Genomic DNA, 18,710 nt, shown 5'->3' with positions numbered 1-18,710 from the left:
GCATGTTCATTCTGGGAGTACCTTTGCACATGTTACTCTGACTTCAAATACATTCCCGATCTGAATTAATGTCTGTGTTGAGGGACCTTTTCTGGTGTTTACTGGCTGCACACTCATGACATAGATATCAGAAACCTAAGTGCTGTCCTGCCGTAAATGCATGCATCAGCATCTCCTGAGAAGGTTATCTACTATGCCAAATCCTTTAATTTCATTGACTAATCATGTCCTGCAGCATGGGGCCCTTGATGGAAATTTCCACACCTGCAAGAGTGTGACTGTTACACTGTGAATCTGCCAATAAGTGCTAGTATTGACAATGAGTGTGTGAAAGGTCCTTTTCAGGATACAATAGCCGCACTGTCGACTTGTAATGTGAGGCCCTCAATAGGAACACATCGGACAATAGCTGCATTGGAGGGGGAAAGTATAGCCGCAGAGCTAATTTCATTTCTAGCTATGCTGCAAAGCGTCACGAGCTGATCGGACAGACAGAAGTCAAACTAAAATATCCACGCAGACAATACACCGTAGTATTTTTTTCAATGTGGGGAACATCTTTATGTGTGTATGACTCTACAGCCATTGTGAATTGTTAGTACTTGCAGGCTATGAGTGATTGAGTGTAGAAGCTGAAAAGATTTTAAAAAAACTCATTGATTTTATGTCCTCATTTCGGCACTCTCACCATGACACACTTTACTGCTTTCATCTTGCAGTGTTGACTTATGGGAGATAACGCATTAACTGGTAACGAATCCTCTTATAAACTAATCTAAAACAGGCACATTCAACGTCTGAATATCAAAACCCGGTAGGATATGGATCCTTTTCCCTTCATTTTTCCTTTTCTTAAGCAGTAGGTCTGAAGTATACATTTAGTGGTAAAACAGGATAAACCTGTCTCCTGCGCCCTTTATCGTCTATCTGCCAGCTGGTGGTCTCCAAGTTTATGTGTGTTTGCTGTCTGAGTTCATGACCACAGTACACTAATGTTCAGTGCAAACAGAGCAGAAAATTAAAAAAAAAAGAGTAAGAGCCCATCCTCCCAGCCGCGGAAGCATTTACTTTGAATATAACCTGACAGTCGGCTGTTTCCTGACATCGTTTTCTTTTTCATGTTTATTCACTGTACACGCCCATCCCAGGTTCTTTGTATGTCTCCAAGCAAGATCCAACTGGTCATGAAAACCACTGATGCAACAGGCTTATAAGAGGAGTGTGTGATTCACACACACATGACATGGAATGTGTTTGTAGGTCACGTAGTAAGAGGTGTGTAACGGGATGTAAATTTGTGGCAGAAAGTGCAGAAAATTACTGGATTGTAATTTTGGTTGATAAGCAAGACGTCAGTGAGGTTGTGATGTCTGTAGACTGTCTGCAGACACACTTTAGTATTCACAAAAAAGTCCAAATGTTGCTTTCCAAAGTTGCATGTGTAGTCAGTTCCAGATAAGTCATTTCACACAACTCAAAGCTGAGTTTTGTCTCTTGTAAATGATTTGTGCATCATGTAATTATTGCAAATTCTTAAAGGTCAACAAATGAATAAGTGGCTTTTTAATCGCCTGAAAAGTGACTTAATTAAGCCACCTGGTTTGGACATTTCCCCTCAGCATGACCTGAATTCGACATACCGATTGTCTTAATAAGGTGCAGTAACTGCAACGATAAGACTTGTCTCTTTTCTCTTGATGTTGATAAAATTGTTACTGAGTGACTAAGCAGGCATGGTTAAAGTTACTGATATATGATAGCCATCATGGAGCAGTAAAACCTTAATAGCATTGTTTATTTGGTCTGTGAGTTACTGGGTGCAAAGGTTAGATTAACCAATGTCAAGTTTTTATGATGAACTAAACTGTAATTGCACTAGAAAGCATTGATCCATAAACTGTACATGAAAGGTAATAAAGGTAAAAAAAACAAAAAAAAACATGTCTCCTTGTTATCATTAAGTTTGTTTTTCAGAAATTCCTATAATACAAGCAAGTTAGAATTAACGAAGGATTGCTGACTGGCCCCACAGCGCACACAGAGGAGGTCATGGTAAAGGAGACCCTGGTCCAGTGGTCTTCTCCATGAAGGGACACCTGACGTGTTTGTCAAACAAACCACCATTAGCTCAAAACAAAAGCAAAGAGGTCAAAAGTCATAGTGGCACAAAACAACCTTAAAGGGCTCAAAAGTGACCCAAAATAAAGAAGCTCAAAACATCAATGAAGTGACTCAGCTCACGTATGTCAAAATATCTCAAAAAAGAGCAAATAGGCCAAAAAAAATCTGAAAAGGGAATCAAAATGTACTAAAATAGCTTTGAGGAGACTCAGACTGCAGCTGGAAGAATCAAAACAAATAACGTGACAAATAACGTGACAAATAACGTGACAAATATTCTCAAAGTGATCACCGAAGGAGTTAGCTTGGTGTCTCTCTCAGTCCAGGTGTGTTGCTCGTAAAGAGGAAAGTGTGGGGAGTCTGTGTCCAGAGGCTCATAATGTGTCTGCGTTCAGAGTCACACACAGAGTTAAAGGTCATAACTGCACTGACACTCGGCTGAAACACTCTCAGAGGAACAAGACAAACTATGTCTGTTCATCCATTAAAGGTCTTGAAAAAAATTAATAACTTTTGGCTTTTTCTCTGAAAGACTTTGTCACAAGACTAGAAACAAATCAAAGTGTGTTCACCATGTTTTGTACCATGCCTTTTTATGCTAATTCTAGGTTCAGTAAATCATTAAAGAAGAAAAACATAGTAGCCACCGTCCAATTACAACTGAGTAGAATGGGGGGAGGATGGCGGTAGTATGTGAGACAAAAATTCACCTGAGTGAACTCCTTGTGTGTTGCATAAGACATGAAGACACAAACACTGAGTAGAGTTGAGCTAACCGTAATCCTCTCAGGGCCACAGCCACTGTTCGTCAAGTTCTCAGTCACAGTGCTAATATCTTTATCACCAGCCCCAAGTATAGACACAGTAAACACACCCGGGCACAGTAAGTAGCAATGATAGTTCTCTGAGAGGTTGTTTACATGGCGCTGCGTGAGGTTACAATGGAGACAACCCAGGAATCCCCCGCTGTCCAGAGGCTCATAATGTGTCTGCGTTCAGAGTCACACACAGAGTTAAAGGTCATAACTGCACTGACACTCGGCTGAAACACTCTCAGAGGAACAAGACAAACTATGTCTGTTCATCCATTAAAGGTCTTGAAAAAAATCAATAACTTTTGGCTTTTTCTCTGAAAGACTTTGTCACAAGACTAGAAACAAATCAAAGTGTGTTCACCATGTTTTGTACCATGCCTTTTTATGCTAATTCTAGGTTCAGTAAATCATTAAAGAAGAAAAACATAGTAGCCACCGTCCAATTACAACTGAGTAGAATGGGGGGAGGATGGCGGTAGTATGTGAGACAAAAATTCACCTGAGTGAACTCCTTGTGTGTTGCATAAGACATGAAGACACAAACACTGAGTAGAGTTGAGCTAACCGTAATCCTCTCAGGGCCACAGCCACTGTTCGTCAAGTTCTCAGTCACAGTGCTAATATCTTTATCACCAGCCCCAAGTATAGACACAGTAAACACACCCGGGCACAGTAAGTAGCAATGATAGTTCTCTGAGAGGTTGTTTACATGGCGCTGCGTGAGGTTACAATGGAGACAACCCAGGAATCCCCCGCTGCTGCTTTCAGTCCGTTACACTGCTACATTTAATACATGTGTAATAATTCTAGCCCATCACAAACTTTTTTTCTACATTTAGGCCTGGCAGCAGCACAACATTCCAAGAACAGAGAGGGTCAGCCTCTGCAGATAAAGTTGGACTGCTTGCTAAAGCGGAAACTGCATCTAACCAGCCTCAGTTTTGATTCCTGAGGAAAAAATGTGAGGTCAGGTCGGCAGGCCTGCAGCTCGTGGGCCAGACCGCACCCCATTAGATTCATGGATCATGGATGTGAAACACTGAGAGGACATTCATTCCACAGCACAATTCAATTCCCTCAGTGAAAAAGGGTCATCAGAGCCTGATGGCGGGACAAAGAAGAAAAAAGAAAACCATGACGATGGTGGTCTTTGTTCTGTTTACTGTGATAACAGCCCCTGCTGTGTCACAGGTGGGATTCTGTTTTCACTGACCCTTCAAACAGGAAAATTAGCTTGTGTTTATACATTAATAGTGGACACAGCTGTGTGGATTATTGGGTTTGGGTTAAAGGGGTGTCAGATGAAACAGATATGAGGGAATTATATGACGGTAGAATGGGCATCAGCAAAAACTCAAACAGAATGTAGTCATGGATCTAAATTGGTAAGGAGTGGAAAGGCTCGTGTATACTTCGCAGAGGTGTGTCGCAGTAAAGGCTGATTTAAGCCTGATTTATGCTTCAGACGCAAAGCCTCTGACGCTCGGACGCAGAGCCTCTGCGAGCGTCAAAATCTTGACCACTCCCCCACGCAGAGGCTCTGCGCGCGTTCTCGTGCACCTCAAAAAAAATCCTGACTACGCGACAGACGCACGCAGACCACCAACGGAAGTGCGCAGACAAAAGCGGCTGTGATTGGTCCTCGGTGTGCCTTTCCGGTTGTCTGTGTGGCTTCCTCCTTTGCATTTTCGCCAACTCCAATAAAAGAAGCTGTTCTTCTTCGATGTCGAGCAACTCCAGATCCATATCTTGCATACACTTTTTTTTTTTTTTGAAAAATAAACACTTCCGCCGGCGCCGCCGAAGTTCTCGTCACCGCCCACCGAAATTCTCGCGAGTTGCACTGCTGTGCGTCCCGAGAAATTCCAGACCGAGGTTGCAGAACCATAACATGAAAAGTGGTTCGCGACCACAGCAAAGCAACACGTCAAGACGATAGACGCAGAACTATAATCTGCCCTTTATGCTTGTCGCAGACACTACGCAGTTATTTTTGATTTATGCCTTGAAGCGCTGTCTGCGCTATGTTAATCCCACGCCACAACGCAAGAGGGACAATCACGAACAAGCTAGGATTGTGGGTGTTATGGTTACGGAGGTCATTCAACAACAATGGCGACTGGACGAATGCGCACTTTGATTGAGATGCAGCTGATCGATCTAGAAATAGAAGAAATATTGCTACTACTGGAGCTGGCAGAGAGGCGAAAGAATCGTCACGGTTAGCGTCAGCCGGTTAGCAAACCGGAAATACGCATAGTGTAGAGCGGATGTAGACTTGACCAATCAGAGGCCTCCTTTCTCTCCTCCCTGCGGCGATGTTTGCGGCACTGTCTGCGGTGAGTTACAATTTTGAGGAGGTGCACCAGAGTGTCTGCGTAGTGTCTGCGTAGGGGGGGGGGGCATGTCTGCGTTAACTGCGACACACACGCAGACAACCTGGTTTCCGAGTATAAATCAGGCTTTAACTGCGACACACACGCAGACGACCTGGTTTCCGAGTATAAATCAGGCTGAATTAGGGCCGAGGCCTTTGAACAACTAGACTTTCGATGCTTCGAGAAAATAAAAGGTCAAATGAAGGTCTCTTGATTATTGAGGAAATATATATGATCTTCTCTTTCTCAGCATGAGCCTCATTCATGTTACTCTTACATTTAAAAATCTCAGGATGATCCTCTTGATTTAAAGTACTTTCAAAACTCCTCAAACTGCTTTAAAGCAGATCCAGCACAGAGGACAAAGACTGCTTTGGAAGGAGAATGACTAACCAAATGTCCTCAAAATCCCAAATTCCTTCACAGCCACGGAAAACTCACAACTAATTAACTCTGTGCAGGCTAACCCAAACTCCACATCTTCAAATCAATGATTGACTTTTTGTTTTGGGAAAAGACACAAAAGTGGGGCACTTTAAGTGTTCAGCCGACTTTACTGCCTGCATTGTTGTTAATAGTTACGAAAAAGCTGCTGACCCAAATAGCCCACTTGTTAATGATTCCATATTACTTATAGTGAAGACAAACAAACAGCGCTTCTCACAAGCATGTAATATAATCCTATAATATCGCTGCCATAAATCAAAGTTCAACCCCATCGGACCAAATCTTTCTCAGCACTTTTAACTAAGAAGAGAAAGAGAAATTGAAATGTTTTACAAAATGCAATAAGGAAATTTAAAGGTGGCATCAGTGTGAGTTTGAGTCTCTCTCTTTGGACCTGATTGATAACACTGGTGCAAATTCTACAAGAAATGTTTTACAGCTAATCTTATTTACTGATGACCTAAAGCCTTGTGGTTGACCAAACAGTCATTTTAAGTGAAACTGACATTTCAAAGCAGAAAACACTTGTGTCATGACCTCTTTTGTGTTTAGCCAAATTTTTTAAAGAGTCAGGAAAAGGTGGAGGGGGAGGTGGAAGGCGGAGGAGGAACAACCACGTTCAAGACAAAAAGTGACAAAAGCTCTTATCAAATTTGTCATGAAATGGTCTTGAATTCACACTAAAGTCAGACGTGCTTCAATGTTATTAGTGTCCCTTGATACATATCATCCATCAAAAAATTATTTAATGTTGTAGTTCACTACTTTTTCTTACGTTTATTTTATTAGCTATTTATGTAAAATGTCCGATACTGATTTAAAATGCTTTAAAAGTAGGCTCTCCTACCTGTTGTTATTATTATCATTATTATTATTTTATGTTTTTTTTATTCATTTCTTTTAAAGACATTTTTTTCCCCTTCTTGCACTTTTATTTATGGCTGAAAGGAGTTGTACAGACATAATCACATTTTGGCATGCACACACCACATATCACGTTGCTGTGTTATCAGTGTTATCTATGCTATCTCCTTTTCTTCATGTTCTACCCTGTTATGTGTCAAGTCCTATTTGTATTGTGCTATGTATTAGAAAAACAAAAGAAAAAGATATAGAGTATGACATGTAAGGTAAAGCACACTTAATAACTTCTCAAAGTGTACGTTTAATTTGCGCGGCTAAGAATGATAGAAAATCGTTTTTCGTGCAGCTGTATCTGCAGGCTGTTTTGATGACGCAGTAGTTTCGGCCTCTGTGGGCGGAGCGGGGGGGGGGGGTGGGGGGTGGGGGGGGGGTGGAGGGCAGGGCAGGGCAGGGCAGGGCGGGAGTCGAGACGAGACGAGGAGGACGAGTGCGACGTGACTGCCCCAACTGTAGTTTGTTGTGAACGGATTGTTGTGATGTCACGGGTGGCGCGTGTCTTTCCTCTGACGTCAGAAAGCCTCACCTTTAAAGACACCTCCACTACTAATATCGGGATAATAAGGCACGAGTACGGAAAGTGCAGTATATTGATTGGCTCAGTTTCGGGACAACTTCCGAAATGTTGTACTGTACCTGTAAGAAAATAACAGGTGTGCCGGTAACAGGATACCTGTACGGACAGGGGCTTTATATTTAATGATTACTCATTTTAGAGTGCACATTTAAAGTACTCTCAGTCAATACTCACAAATCATCTCATTTGTACCACGAGGTAATAGGTATTTGGTGCAATAATACCAAGAATGATGAGTAAAATATTAAGTAATACTCTGAAGACTTTACAGTCAGATGGGAGGAAATTGAGATTTGAGAGCTAATATTAGCTCATATATCCTGTGCAGCGCAGGGCTCTCTTGGCTCACATCATGTAAACAAGTGGCAGAACAGCCATCTAGAGATTATCCTGAAACATAAACAGGCACACAAACAAACAGTAGTGCACCATGCTGTCTGCAGAGGCAAGGGATAACGGCGAGATTAATTTGATAAAGGAACAACTCATCAAAATAATAGGATCAGAGTATTTAAAAGTGTCTGAGCTTGCATTTGTATTTGATTTGATTTGATTGACAGAAAAACAACAGACAGAGAGTCTCGTAGTGTGGTCATTTTAGGAGCAGGCTTGTACAACACATACTACAGAGAGGATTCTCCGTACTGTACAGCAGACTGGGGATTAATGCTTGAACCAGTTTACTCAATGCAAACCAGGAAGTTAATCCTTGACGTCAGAGGGAAACCTTTCAATTTCTTTTGATTTAGCCGTTAAAGGAAATCCCACTGTTTCATTTTCTTTTTTCAAAAAAATACCGTAAACACTCTAAACAAAGTAGTTTATCCGTCTAACTCGGGGAAATTCTTTTCTGGGATGATTGAAAAATAATTTGGATTATTTCCAAAGCAAAGATAATGTGAGGCAGGGACCCAAAAAAAAAGAAAGAAAAATGCTGTTTTGTCCCTCATCCATCCTGCAGTGTGTCACTCAGTCACATGCTCAGTGGTTCTGTCTGAGTGTCAGGCTCACTACTCTCTGAGTGTAATCTCTTGATCAGTCAGAAGAGGGATGGAGGCGAAAAGAATGGAGGATCGGAGGGCTGTGTCACAATCTAGGTCGTCCACCAGTAATCCCTCGGGATGGAAGTATGTCGTGGGCATGCAGTGCCAAATGCTGAGTGCACCCAACTCTTTTTTCCCCTGCCTTCTGTTTGCTGGATTCCAGTCTTGTGACAAACCTCCGTATGTTTGCCCTCGATTCACGTGCTCTGATGTTATCTCATTAAAAATTCCTGATTTTTGATAGGGCTGTCAAGTTGGAGCCGAAATGTTTATGAGTGAACATAAAACGATGACTTCTCATTCAGTTGACTGAAAATGTTCCAGCACATTCTCACCAATGTGATATATTTCTCTTCAGTTCGGAGACTGAAATGACATACACCATGTGGTTTAAAGTACCAATTGCCTGTGGAAGCTGAGACTCAAGGTAGATATTTTGTAAAGATGTTCTACACACAAACCAGGTTCCTGCCCCTAAAGCTAATATGAGTAAATATTTCAACTGATAGAGTTATATCATCTGTTTGGTATGACTGGAACACACACAGGACACACCTTTTTGTGATCTGTCTATTGAATGCATCATGGCATACAGGCATTCTTTAGTTTGAGAAAAAATACTGCATTCTGGCTAAATACGACGTAAAATATCATCAGATTTCCAGCTGTTCAATCAAAGAGACGACAAGCAAGTGTGAGTGTACATCCTGTTACATTTAAAGAAATGAGAGTTTCAAAGTCTGAGCTTCACAACACATTTTTGGAAGAATGGTGCAAACAAAAGAGCTTTTGTAGAACTCCAGGAAAGAGTTGTTGATGCTCACCAGGCTGGAAAAGCCACATTTAAAGACTGGAAATTGATTCACAATCGACTGGACTGTGTACAAATGAAGGAAATTCGCCCCTACCCTTCCCGGGAGTTGTTAACCAGCAAAGATCACTCCAAGAGCAAATCAAAGTCCAAGAAGATGAAGTTACAAAGGAACTTAGGGTGACTTTTAATCAAGTAAAAACCTCTCTCACATCAGCTAATCTTAATTTTCACAAATCCACCACTGTGACAAAGCTACGGTGCGGTATGACAGAGCTGCAAGAAAAAAAAAGAAAAAAGGCTTGAAAGAGAAGATTGCTCTCTATCTGCCGTCTCCTAAAGAAAACATGGACAAATCAGAAGGCTGCTGGGGAAAGAAATGGTGTTTTTCACGAAGCTGATGTGGATGACTGATCAAGAGCTACAATGAACATTTCTTTACGTTGATTGCTGAGCAGGGGGGTCACACCATATGCTGAAACCACATGACACTCTTAGATGTGTCACACAGGATCATTAGTAAATACAAGACCGGTGGAATACTTTTGTTTTATTTGTTTGATTGGGCTTTGCTTATCTACTTTTAGGACTTATTTGTGATGAAACTTGGAAGGCTGTAAAGCGTTCACAAACTGTCCAGCATCCCTGTAATGCAAATTGCCTCTGCTACTCTGGGCATGAATTGCAGTCTCTATTCACTAGTTAGCACCATGCCTGTTTGTAAGCTTCACATGTTTAGTGTTGACTGAGAGGGTCATAAATTGCCACCTGTCCTGGCTGTGTTCATAACTTCCCAGTGGCCAAAGAGCAGAATGTGGTGACAGTATGGGAGACTTTTCTGCCTGGCCTCCCAGTGTAGTCTTTTAATACAGGACTTGTGTGTTCCTGAGTGTTTGCATTGTATGGAAGCGTGTCAGAACAGAGTCCAAGAGGCCAGTGTGTAAGCAGAAGCTAATGTGTCCCTGTGTGATGTTTTTCCCATCATCTTTGCAGCTGTGTCCTGAGTCACTGATCAGACACAATGTCAAAACTAACTTCCCAATATTGTGTGGGTTCCATCTGTCCCTCCCAAACAGCTCTGACTCTGAAGTATGAACTATTAAAGACCTTTAAAGGTGTCTTGTGGTAAAAGGCAACAAGGCATTGGGCTTGTGTAAAGTTAAGGTAATCTTTCATTTGATTGCTGCATCCCCACCCCGCTTTCCTACTCTGACCTCTTTGGGCTGGCAATGACTCACAGCGTGAGTAACTAGATTATATGTAAGTTTCAATCTTACTCTTTGGCAATTCAAATATTGTATTTATTTTACCACAACCAGCCCCAAATTCCATTCTTAACACAGATTAGTCATTTGATTTCATCCTAAAACAACAAGTTTTGGTGAAAATTCATGAGTAATGTTTTTAGCCCTCCACCCTTAAGTCATTACATTCTAAGGTAAGGTTTTAAAGAATGTTGTGTAACAGTTTAAAAATAAATAAAAGCATTAGTAAATTCATCCATTTGGCTTCCCCTTTAGGTTGTTAATTTTTTCCTATAAAAGAAAATGACAATAAAGCAGCAATCTACAGTGTGAACCAAACTAAGAGAGTTAATGCAAATTACTGTAGGTCTCCACTATACTTGAAATAGAAAAGCATTTCAACATATTTACTCAAGTCAACCTCGCCACTGTGGTCAGTGAACTTGGTATTATGTCACCAACCGAGCTATATAGGGTGACTGCAGGGAAACAAGGTTTAAAGGGCAAATGTCAAGAACTTTTCCATCTCCGCAAAGATACTAGCTGTCCTGTCATGGTTTTATAGATTAGACGTACTTTATACGCAGTGATCAACCAAATTATGTCAAACGTCCCATACAATAAACTTAAGGAAAAGACTATAGAAAAAGACATTTAATTATTCCAATATTTGATACAAGGGAGTATGTTGGCTGCCGTTTCATTTCAAGGTCAAACCTTCTGTGGTCAGACCATGCCAAATTCAGACGATCATTTTTTTTTTTGTTTTCAAATTTACAAAAACAACTTAGTTGGAATTCAGGAGATATGGTCTACTTTAGACTGCAAGTTATACACCAACCACGTCACAAATAAACAAAACATGCTAAAAACACAAAAGATATTTACCGCTGTGTGTCATTTAAAAAAAAAAAAAAGTGTCCGAGATTAAAGAAAAAAAAAAATTATATGAACATGTAAAAGTGCAAAATGTAAACTGGAAGAACAATTTTACAATCAAAAACGGAGAGCATAATGAGTAAAAGCTGGTACAGAGTAAGTGATGCAACTGCTGTGCGGGCTGGAGAAATAAGGCGCAGAACTGGCTCTTGTGTACATGGGGAATGGGGGCTCATTGTGCGCCGCTATCCTCTTGATGGGCTGAGAAACTCCATTAAGATTGAGTGCATGGTGTGTGCTGCCCCCTGCTGAGCAGATGGGGGAACTTCCAGCTGAGGTTTGAAGGCACAGAGGCTCCTCAGAGGTCCAGCTGACGCTCCTCTTTGTCCCAACTTGTCCATGTGCGGGCTGAGGCTGCTGCTCCACTCTGATCTGCACACTGGACAGAGGAGAAGCTCTGGAGGGACTGTCTCTCTTCAGTAGAGATTCGATGGAGAAAGGACTGCTGAACTTCACCTCACACCTCACCTGAACAGCTCCACAGGCTGCAGCTTCAGGTGATTGCAGATCAGAGCACTGCTCCAATTGTCTGCTCAGGTTCTCTGAATTCATTTTGGAGGCCAACTCAGGGAAGTGCTGCAGGATTCTTTTGAAGTGACGACGCACCATCTTTGCTGTGATCTGACTGTAGTCCAGTTTCCAGTAGTTCCTCTTTCCTGAAACTGGGACCACTGGAATCTGTATAAAGTCAGTGCAGACGAGTTAATGGAAAGCTGCCAGAAAACATTAAAGCGTTTCACACATGGTTTGGATTAGATCAAGCTCACCTTTACAAAACATTTGTGGGTAGACAAGCACACTCTCATGTTGTTCTCAACAGATTTTCTGTCCTCAGAAATGAGAGGTGCCACCTTGTCCATCAACTGCAAAACATCCAGCAGAGAAAGTTTTAACACTCAACAGGTGTTGTTGTGTTTCATAAGGTAAGGAAGTAAATGCAGATACCTCAGCTTTTCCTTACCTGAGTAAATGTGAGCATCTTGTTTGGAGCGTCCTGGAGGACAACAGCAATCTTTGCCAGGTAGGTGGTGGCAGTCCTGAAGACTTCTGTCAAAGCACTGCTGGTTGGATCAAAGACAGGCAGCTGAGCCCCAAACTTCTCCGTCCTTCTTTGCATCTTGTTTGCTGGAGACTCGAGCTCCAAAAAGATCAGCGGCATCACAAACCTCTCTGAGAGCTGCTCTGGATCTTAACTGGTCAGCTGCATATAAGCCCTGCTGGAACAATGGGACATTAGAGGGTGTGCACTGCAGGTTAATGAGCACCTTTTCATGTGATGATGAGCCATAATTGCTGAAGGTGGAGCCTGAGATGAAAGGAAGTTTTCATTACAAAAGCGTGCATCTGCACATGTAAAACTTTATCCATCCTTAGATCTGAGCTTAAAGATAATGGGGGTCCAACATGAGAAAGTGTGCAGACTTTAATCGGCACACTTTGACCATAGATTTCTGTTCTGCCTCTGAAATGATTTAGCCTGGCTTGAAATGTCATTAAAAGAAGAAAAAAAAATTCATGGTTTGATACAAATCTGGGCAAAAATCTTAACTAACCTACTCCTGGGGATTGAACTTAGGGAAAGGTTTATTTTGTTTGCCACTATTTTGAAATTCAAAACATAATTGAAAAGTACCCAAAAGGGGGAAAATGTATTATTACTAAATGATGAAGATGCAGTAACATAATGCGTTTCATCTTATAGGAGTACTTCTAGTGGCACTTTCATTGTAAACAGTTATTGTTGGGTCCCCCCCCCCTTTTGTTTTTTGCTGCAGTACCAAATAAGCTTTGATTGAGGACATTTCAATGAAAAATATTAAATCTGATGAAGGATTTATCTTATAGTGGGACTTGTCTCTGCAGTCTCTTCTGCACAGACAAACTAAGTAGTTGCTGATTGAACATTTATGGTGTAAAACCAACAATATTAACGACAAAAACATGAAACATTTTCCATTTAGAAACATAGTTACAAGTAAGTATATCACATCTCACAATTGTATGCATTTGCAATGAATAGTAACACATTTCAAGGTCTGAAGGTATACTTAAGCTGAGGAACACAGTTTTAATGAGGGACCACATTGATTATGTTACTATATTAATACGGAGATTCTACACGGAATCAAAATTCTAATTTGATTAAAGCATAAACTAGTTGATACCAAAGCTGAAAATTTATTGTTATCAAGTCAAAAACAGTGAAAGCTTGAGAAGTTCCTCATTGTTGAAAATGATCACGATGGGTTCTTGAATACTCAGTAAAAAAATTTAACCCTATTTTGTACAAAATAAATTTTTAATGCTTGGGTGAGAAGAAAAGTAAAATATAGTCTGGTGTTCCCATGATGTGCATCTTCATCAATTAGAGGCCAGTTAGACATGAACTGCTAACCTGATGTCAGCATTTAATTCTATATTCCACTACATGTTTGGGGTAATGCATCAGTCCCACACTGTGTCTAAAGCTCCCGTCGTATGCTGCATAATCCTAACTGCAGTACTCACATTTAAGTTCTTTTCACAGTGGAGCAGCAGTCTGACTGCAGGTGTGTGTCGTTCCGCGCCTATTCTCCCTTTCTTAAATGATTCCACACATTTCAGACTGTTGGGTCAGTCATGTACGAGTAAACATGTTTTTTTTTCCTGGTCTGGTGATGCTATTCACATACCTGGCTGATAATGACATTCCAATGTGCAATCTAATCACATTCACACACTTAGCACAGCACTCATCTCACCTTTACGGTCAATTCTCCTGCCTTTTGCCCCACATAATAACAAAAGTAATTTACATCAGTGATCCCCATTCAGATTCATCAACACATTACCTGTGTTCAAAGCTTTGTCCAAAAACAAGTTTCAGATGGTGAATGTCTGGGAGTCTGAAGGTTTCCATTCTCACTAAACATTAGACCACCTGTTTTCATTTGTCTTTGATTGGAGGGTTGCTACTCAGCTGCTCTGGGTTCCATTCCAGTTATCAATGTAACTCTGCAGAACCTGTAATGTGTCAGTCAGTCCAGGATGTTCTAGTTACTACAACTTAAGGGAGGTTTGAATGTACAATATAAGTACATTCAATATAAATGTAGTCAATATAAAAGACTGAAAAACATGACAAAGAAAGTATTGACAACAAGTAAGGCAGCAGGGAAAGAACTGCTGAAATTGGATCACTGCAGAGATACAAATGATTTCTAAACTCAACTTGATTAAGATATTTGCAGACCTATTTGACCCATCCAGTTTGACTATGAAGATTTTGTTTTTGGTGACAACTATGCTGAAAACTGTGGTTGTAAATTTAGATTAAACAACACTCAAAGATATATGATCAATTCGAATCACTTGAGGTTCTGCGTGTCCACCACAAGAACAATATATTGGGTATACAAATCACATTCCCATACATTTAACACATCATCTGTTAAGATAAAAATGTCTGCCATTTCAGGACCAAATCTATATGGAAATCAAGTTGAAGGAAAAAGCCATAGTTACCGTGGAAACCCTTGTGTTCATGAAGTACTCCAGGTCTTTGGAAGCAAAAGGGACTGAGGCCATGATGAGGTGTAAAATGCTGGAATGCGACTGAAGCCATTTCGTCCCATCCCAGTTCAAAACGATCATAAGTGGGGCAGTTACACATTTGAACTGTTGCATTCCAGTTGTTTTCGCCTTGTTTATTAGGGTCTTAAAAGGCTTTTCAACAAAGATATTCTTTCAATCAACTTTTTCACCTCGACTCAGTCACTCCCAACGGTGACTGCAAAGAATATAATTCCAGTTTTAGTTTCAGATAAGTCTTTCTACCCCGGCTTTCACCCTGTGTCCTCGAGTCAGTACATATACATGTACCTTTAGTAAGATGCAAAAATTAAGTACTTTAACCAAACTTGAGTTGTTTTTAAAAAAGGAAACATTCTCCTCCACTACATTTCTGGAAAAGAAAATGCTTTTTTCTTATATTAATGCTTTTAAATGCATTGCTAGACTTTCCTTTTTTAAGATGAATATGAAAGTGATGAAACTATCATTTAATCTATGTACATAACAGTCAGTGGATATTGTTTTTCCATCACTGGTTCTCTTTCTTTTAATGAGCAAGTACACTGAATGTGTGCCTGCTTTGGACTTTCTGTCAAATGTCTATGATGTGAAGTTTCTGCAAATTATGAAATCACACACCAAGAACATAAAACGTTTCCAAATTAATTGAGCTATTTAAATGATGCACACAGTCTGACTTGTTACAGACTGCTGCAAAAAAAGAAAAATGAACAAACTCAATAAGACAAATAAAATCATTATTTGTTTGTTTGTTTCTTTATTTGACTTTATTACTTAAATTTTAAACTGGCTACATTTAGTTTAAGAAATAACGGAGTTGTCTGAAAGCACGCTTTTGGAAAATGAGAATTTCTCTGGTCGTTGGCTCCACCTTCAACAATTATGGCTCATCATCACATGAAAAGGTGCTCTCTAACCTGCAAGGCACACCCTCTAATGTCCCATTGTTCCATCAGGGCTTATATCCAGCGGACCAGTTAAGATCCACAGAGTGGTTTGTGACGGCGCTGATCTGTGTGGAACTAGATTCTCCAGCAAACAAGATGCAAAGAAGGACCGAGAAGTTTGGAGCTCAGCTGCCTGTCTTTGATCCAGCCAGCAGTGCTGAGACAGAAGTCTTCAGGACTGCCACCACCTACCTGGCTAAGATTGCTGTTGTCCTCCAGGACGCTCCAAACAAGATGCTCACATTTACTCAGGTAAGGAAAAGCCTTTCATCTTAACATGACTATAGCCAAAAAAATATAAACAAACAAACCCCATAAAATGGCCATTTCGAACATGGAATTTAATCAAAATGTTTTATGTTTTGCAGTTGATGAAGAAGCTTACGCCGGCAGTCTCTGAGGGCAGAAAATGTGTCGAGAACAACGTCAGAGTTTGTTTGTCAAGCCACAAATGTTTTGTCAAGGTAAGTTTTATTCAGACTATTACTCCCAGTTATTATTTCTTTGACTCCAACAAATGTAGTCACTCTCATGGCTTTTTAGAAACTTAACTACTGTGTCCATTATTCAGATTCCAATGGTCCAAGATTCACTGAACAGTAAAAGGAACTACTGGAAACTGGACTCCAGTCAGATCACAGCAAAGATGGTGCGTCGTCACTTCAAAGGAATCTTGTCACTCTTCCCTGAGTTGGCCTTCAAAGTGAATTCAGAGACCCTGAGCAGACCACTGGAGCAGGGCTCGACTCTGCAATCTCCTGAAGCTGCAGCCTGTGGAGCTGTTCGGGTCAGGTGTGAGGTGAAGTTCAGCAGTCCTTTCTCCATCGAATCTCTACTGAAGAGAGACAGTCCCTCTGCTCGGGCCTCCAGAGCTTCTCCTCTATCCAGTGTGCAGATCAGAGTGGCGCAGCAGCCTCAGCCCACACACAGGCGAGTTGGGACAAAGAGGAGCATCAGCTGGGCCTCTGAGGAGCTTCTGTGCCTTCAAAATTCATCTGGAAGTTCCCCCATCTGCTCAGCAGGGGGCAGCACACACCATGGCCTCGCTGTTTATGGAGCGGTTCAGCTCACCAAGAGGATATCTGCGCACAATGGGGCCTCATTTCCTTTCATCACAACAGCCAGTACTGCTCCATATTTCACCAGCGAACACAGCAGTGACATCACCTACTCTGTGCCGGCGGTTACATATGAAGCTTTCTGTTTCGGGATGTAAATTGAACCTAACAAACCAGCTTCCTGCACTTTGTTTTCTTAATAAAATGTGATCTCAAATTAAGTTTGTGAGACTTTTTAATTTATCATAAAAACACACACAGACCATAATTGCCGTCTAACCTTTCTTTAACCATTTATTATTTAATTTGAGAACATTTTGCAATGGACTCTGAAACGGGGGGGGGGGAGGGGGGAGAACACAGAGCCCATGACGCTGGATCTGCTAAGCGTTAATTCACTTACACGTACGCTTTTCCTCCTGTTCCGTGTCAAAATAACAGGTTGAAAAGTGGCAGACGGCCAATAAAGTTCAAAGCATACATCACATGACTATTATCAGACCATTTTCCCTCACTCTAAAACTTTCTTTTAAAGTGACATGCATGTGAGCGATGAGCCCAGTGAGCATATGAATATAAGGAAAAGATTTGCTAATTTCTAGGGCTTTATACTCTCCTCACCACATTCATTCTGTCACTGTTTGTTCAAACATGCATGTAGAAATAAAACCAACAATAACAGTATCTCCTCAGTAGTGAAAACAAGTTCTTAAAAGAAATACACCACATTGTGAAAATACAATAAGTTGCCATGAAATGTTGTATCTCTACTGAAGTATCATCATACAAATGAAAAGTTAGAGTGCCACAAGAATACTGGAGGTCAGAAGATGATCAGAATTATTTCTAATAATATGATCAAATTAAAGTACAGCTAAAGTATTAATATTAGAATTACTATTTCTTGCAAAATCCTCATCTTTAAAGTACTTACATCAATCAGATAAATGCAGTGTGCAGAAAAGGGAACTGTGCATAAAGCAGATTTCAATTTCATAAATAAAGGTCCCTATAAAATGTCAGAATCAGCTTGTGATCTACATCAGTGTGAGGCAGCTTGGTGCTATCCGTCATTAAGAAAAAATACACGCAGTTTCACAGAAAACAAATGCATTTGTGAGATGCTACCACAGTCTGACAGTGTTTTAACGTTAAATGAGGTGAAAATCACCGGAATGTCGAGCTTTCCACTTACAAACTTCCATTAGCTACATTGTTCTAGTTTCATCACCCACATTATAGCACTTGTCTCCTTGTTTGTCACAGCTTATGTGTGTGATGGCAATCATTTCAAAAGAAAAAAAATAATAAAATCACAGCGTCTAGTATTCGTTTACACTATTTTTTAATTTATTTCTTTTATATAAAAAATTATTTACTCAACCTAAAACCTTTAAGTGCCTGTACGTGCCCGACATTATGGATTAAATCACAGCTGCTTACTTCAATAAACTGTGTTTAGTCTGACTTGAGTTTGAACAATTAATATCAAAAAGCTTTCTTGAGCCCTGCTGAGATGCTGTGTTTAATGTACTCAAAGACAATTTGCTATGATTTCCACATATCGAGATTAAATATATTGTTTTAAAAGAAATGAGCTTATTTTCAGCTCAAAACCTAATTACAAGGCTTGCTCAAACGCCTGTATATAAGTCTGGTGCCTCCACTGATGTGATATTAGATAGGTGGTCCAATGCATTGTTGCATCAAGTTCAAAATGGACATACATGTGTACTTTGTTTTTTTTCCCCACTTTCAACTGCTGACATGGCATCAGCTTCTTTGTTTTTTTGGAAACACAGCTGTTTTATTATGAGCCTCAAAGTTTATAGGCAT

The 18,710-nt window shown here is 40.5% G+C and overlaps 2 protein-coding genes across 2 annotated transcripts; one reads left to right on the top strand and one right to left on the bottom strand.

Moving 5' to 3' along the window:
- Positions 1-11,353: 11,353 nt before the first annotated feature.
- LOC142368224 (uncharacterized) lies at positions 11,354-12,455 on the bottom strand. The gene is made up of 3 exons (XM_075450358.1): positions 12,258-12,455; positions 12,064-12,159; positions 11,354-11,974 (listed from the first exon to the last, which is right to left on the bottom strand). The coding sequence occupies exons 1-3, from the start codon at positions 12,453-12,455 to the stop codon at positions 11,354-11,356; spliced, it is 915 nt and encodes a 304-aa protein (XP_075306473.1).
- A 3,457-nt stretch (positions 12,456-15,912) lies between these two features.
- On the top strand, positions 15,913-17,032 carry LOC142368223 (forkhead box protein H1-like). Its single transcript, XM_075450357.1, has 3 exons — positions 15,913-16,068; positions 16,185-16,280; positions 16,388-17,032. Exons 1-3 carry the CDS (start codon positions 15,913-15,915, stop codon positions 17,030-17,032), a joined length of 897 nt encoding a protein of 298 aa, XP_075306472.1.
- The last annotated feature ends 1,678 nt before the right edge of the window (positions 17,033-18,710 follow it).

Source organism: Odontesthes bonariensis, chromosome 18, assembly GCF_027942865.1.
Source record: "Odontesthes bonariensis isolate fOdoBon6 chromosome 18, fOdoBon6.hap1, whole genome shotgun sequence".
Taxonomy (NCBI): domain Eukaryota; kingdom Metazoa; phylum Chordata; class Actinopteri; order Atheriniformes; family Atherinopsidae; genus Odontesthes; species Odontesthes bonariensis.
This window is presented reverse-complemented; position numbering and strand designations above follow the sequence as displayed.

What these genes read in the sequence shown, in the direction of transcription:
- LOC142368224 (XM_075450358.1), bottom strand. Translation starts at nt 12,455, where the DNA reads ATGCCGCTGATCTTTTTGGAGCTCGAGTCTCCAGCAAACAAGATGCAA. An exon ending in AGATGCTCACATTTACTCAG is followed by an intron (nt 12,160 to 12,257) that starts GTAAGGAAAAGC and finishes GATGTTTTGCAG; the next exon opens with TTGATGGACAAGGTGGCACC. An exon ending in CCCACAAATGTTTTGTAAAG is followed by an intron (nt 11,975 to 12,063) that starts GTGAGCTTGATC and finishes GACTTTATACAG; the next exon opens with ATTCCAGTGGTCCCAGTTTC.
- LOC142368223 (XM_075450357.1), top strand. Translation starts at nt 15,913, where the DNA reads ATGCAAAGAAGGACCGAGAAGTTTGGAGCTCAGCTGCCTGTCTTTGAT. An exon ending in AGATGCTCACATTTACTCAG is followed by an intron (nt 16,069 to 16,184) that starts GTAAGGAAAAGC and finishes TATGTTTTGCAG; the next exon opens with TTGATGAAGAAGCTTACGCC. An exon ending in GCCACAAATGTTTTGTCAAG is followed by an intron (nt 16,281 to 16,387) that starts GTAAGTTTTATT and finishes TCCATTATTCAG; the next exon opens with ATTCCAATGGTCCAAGATTC.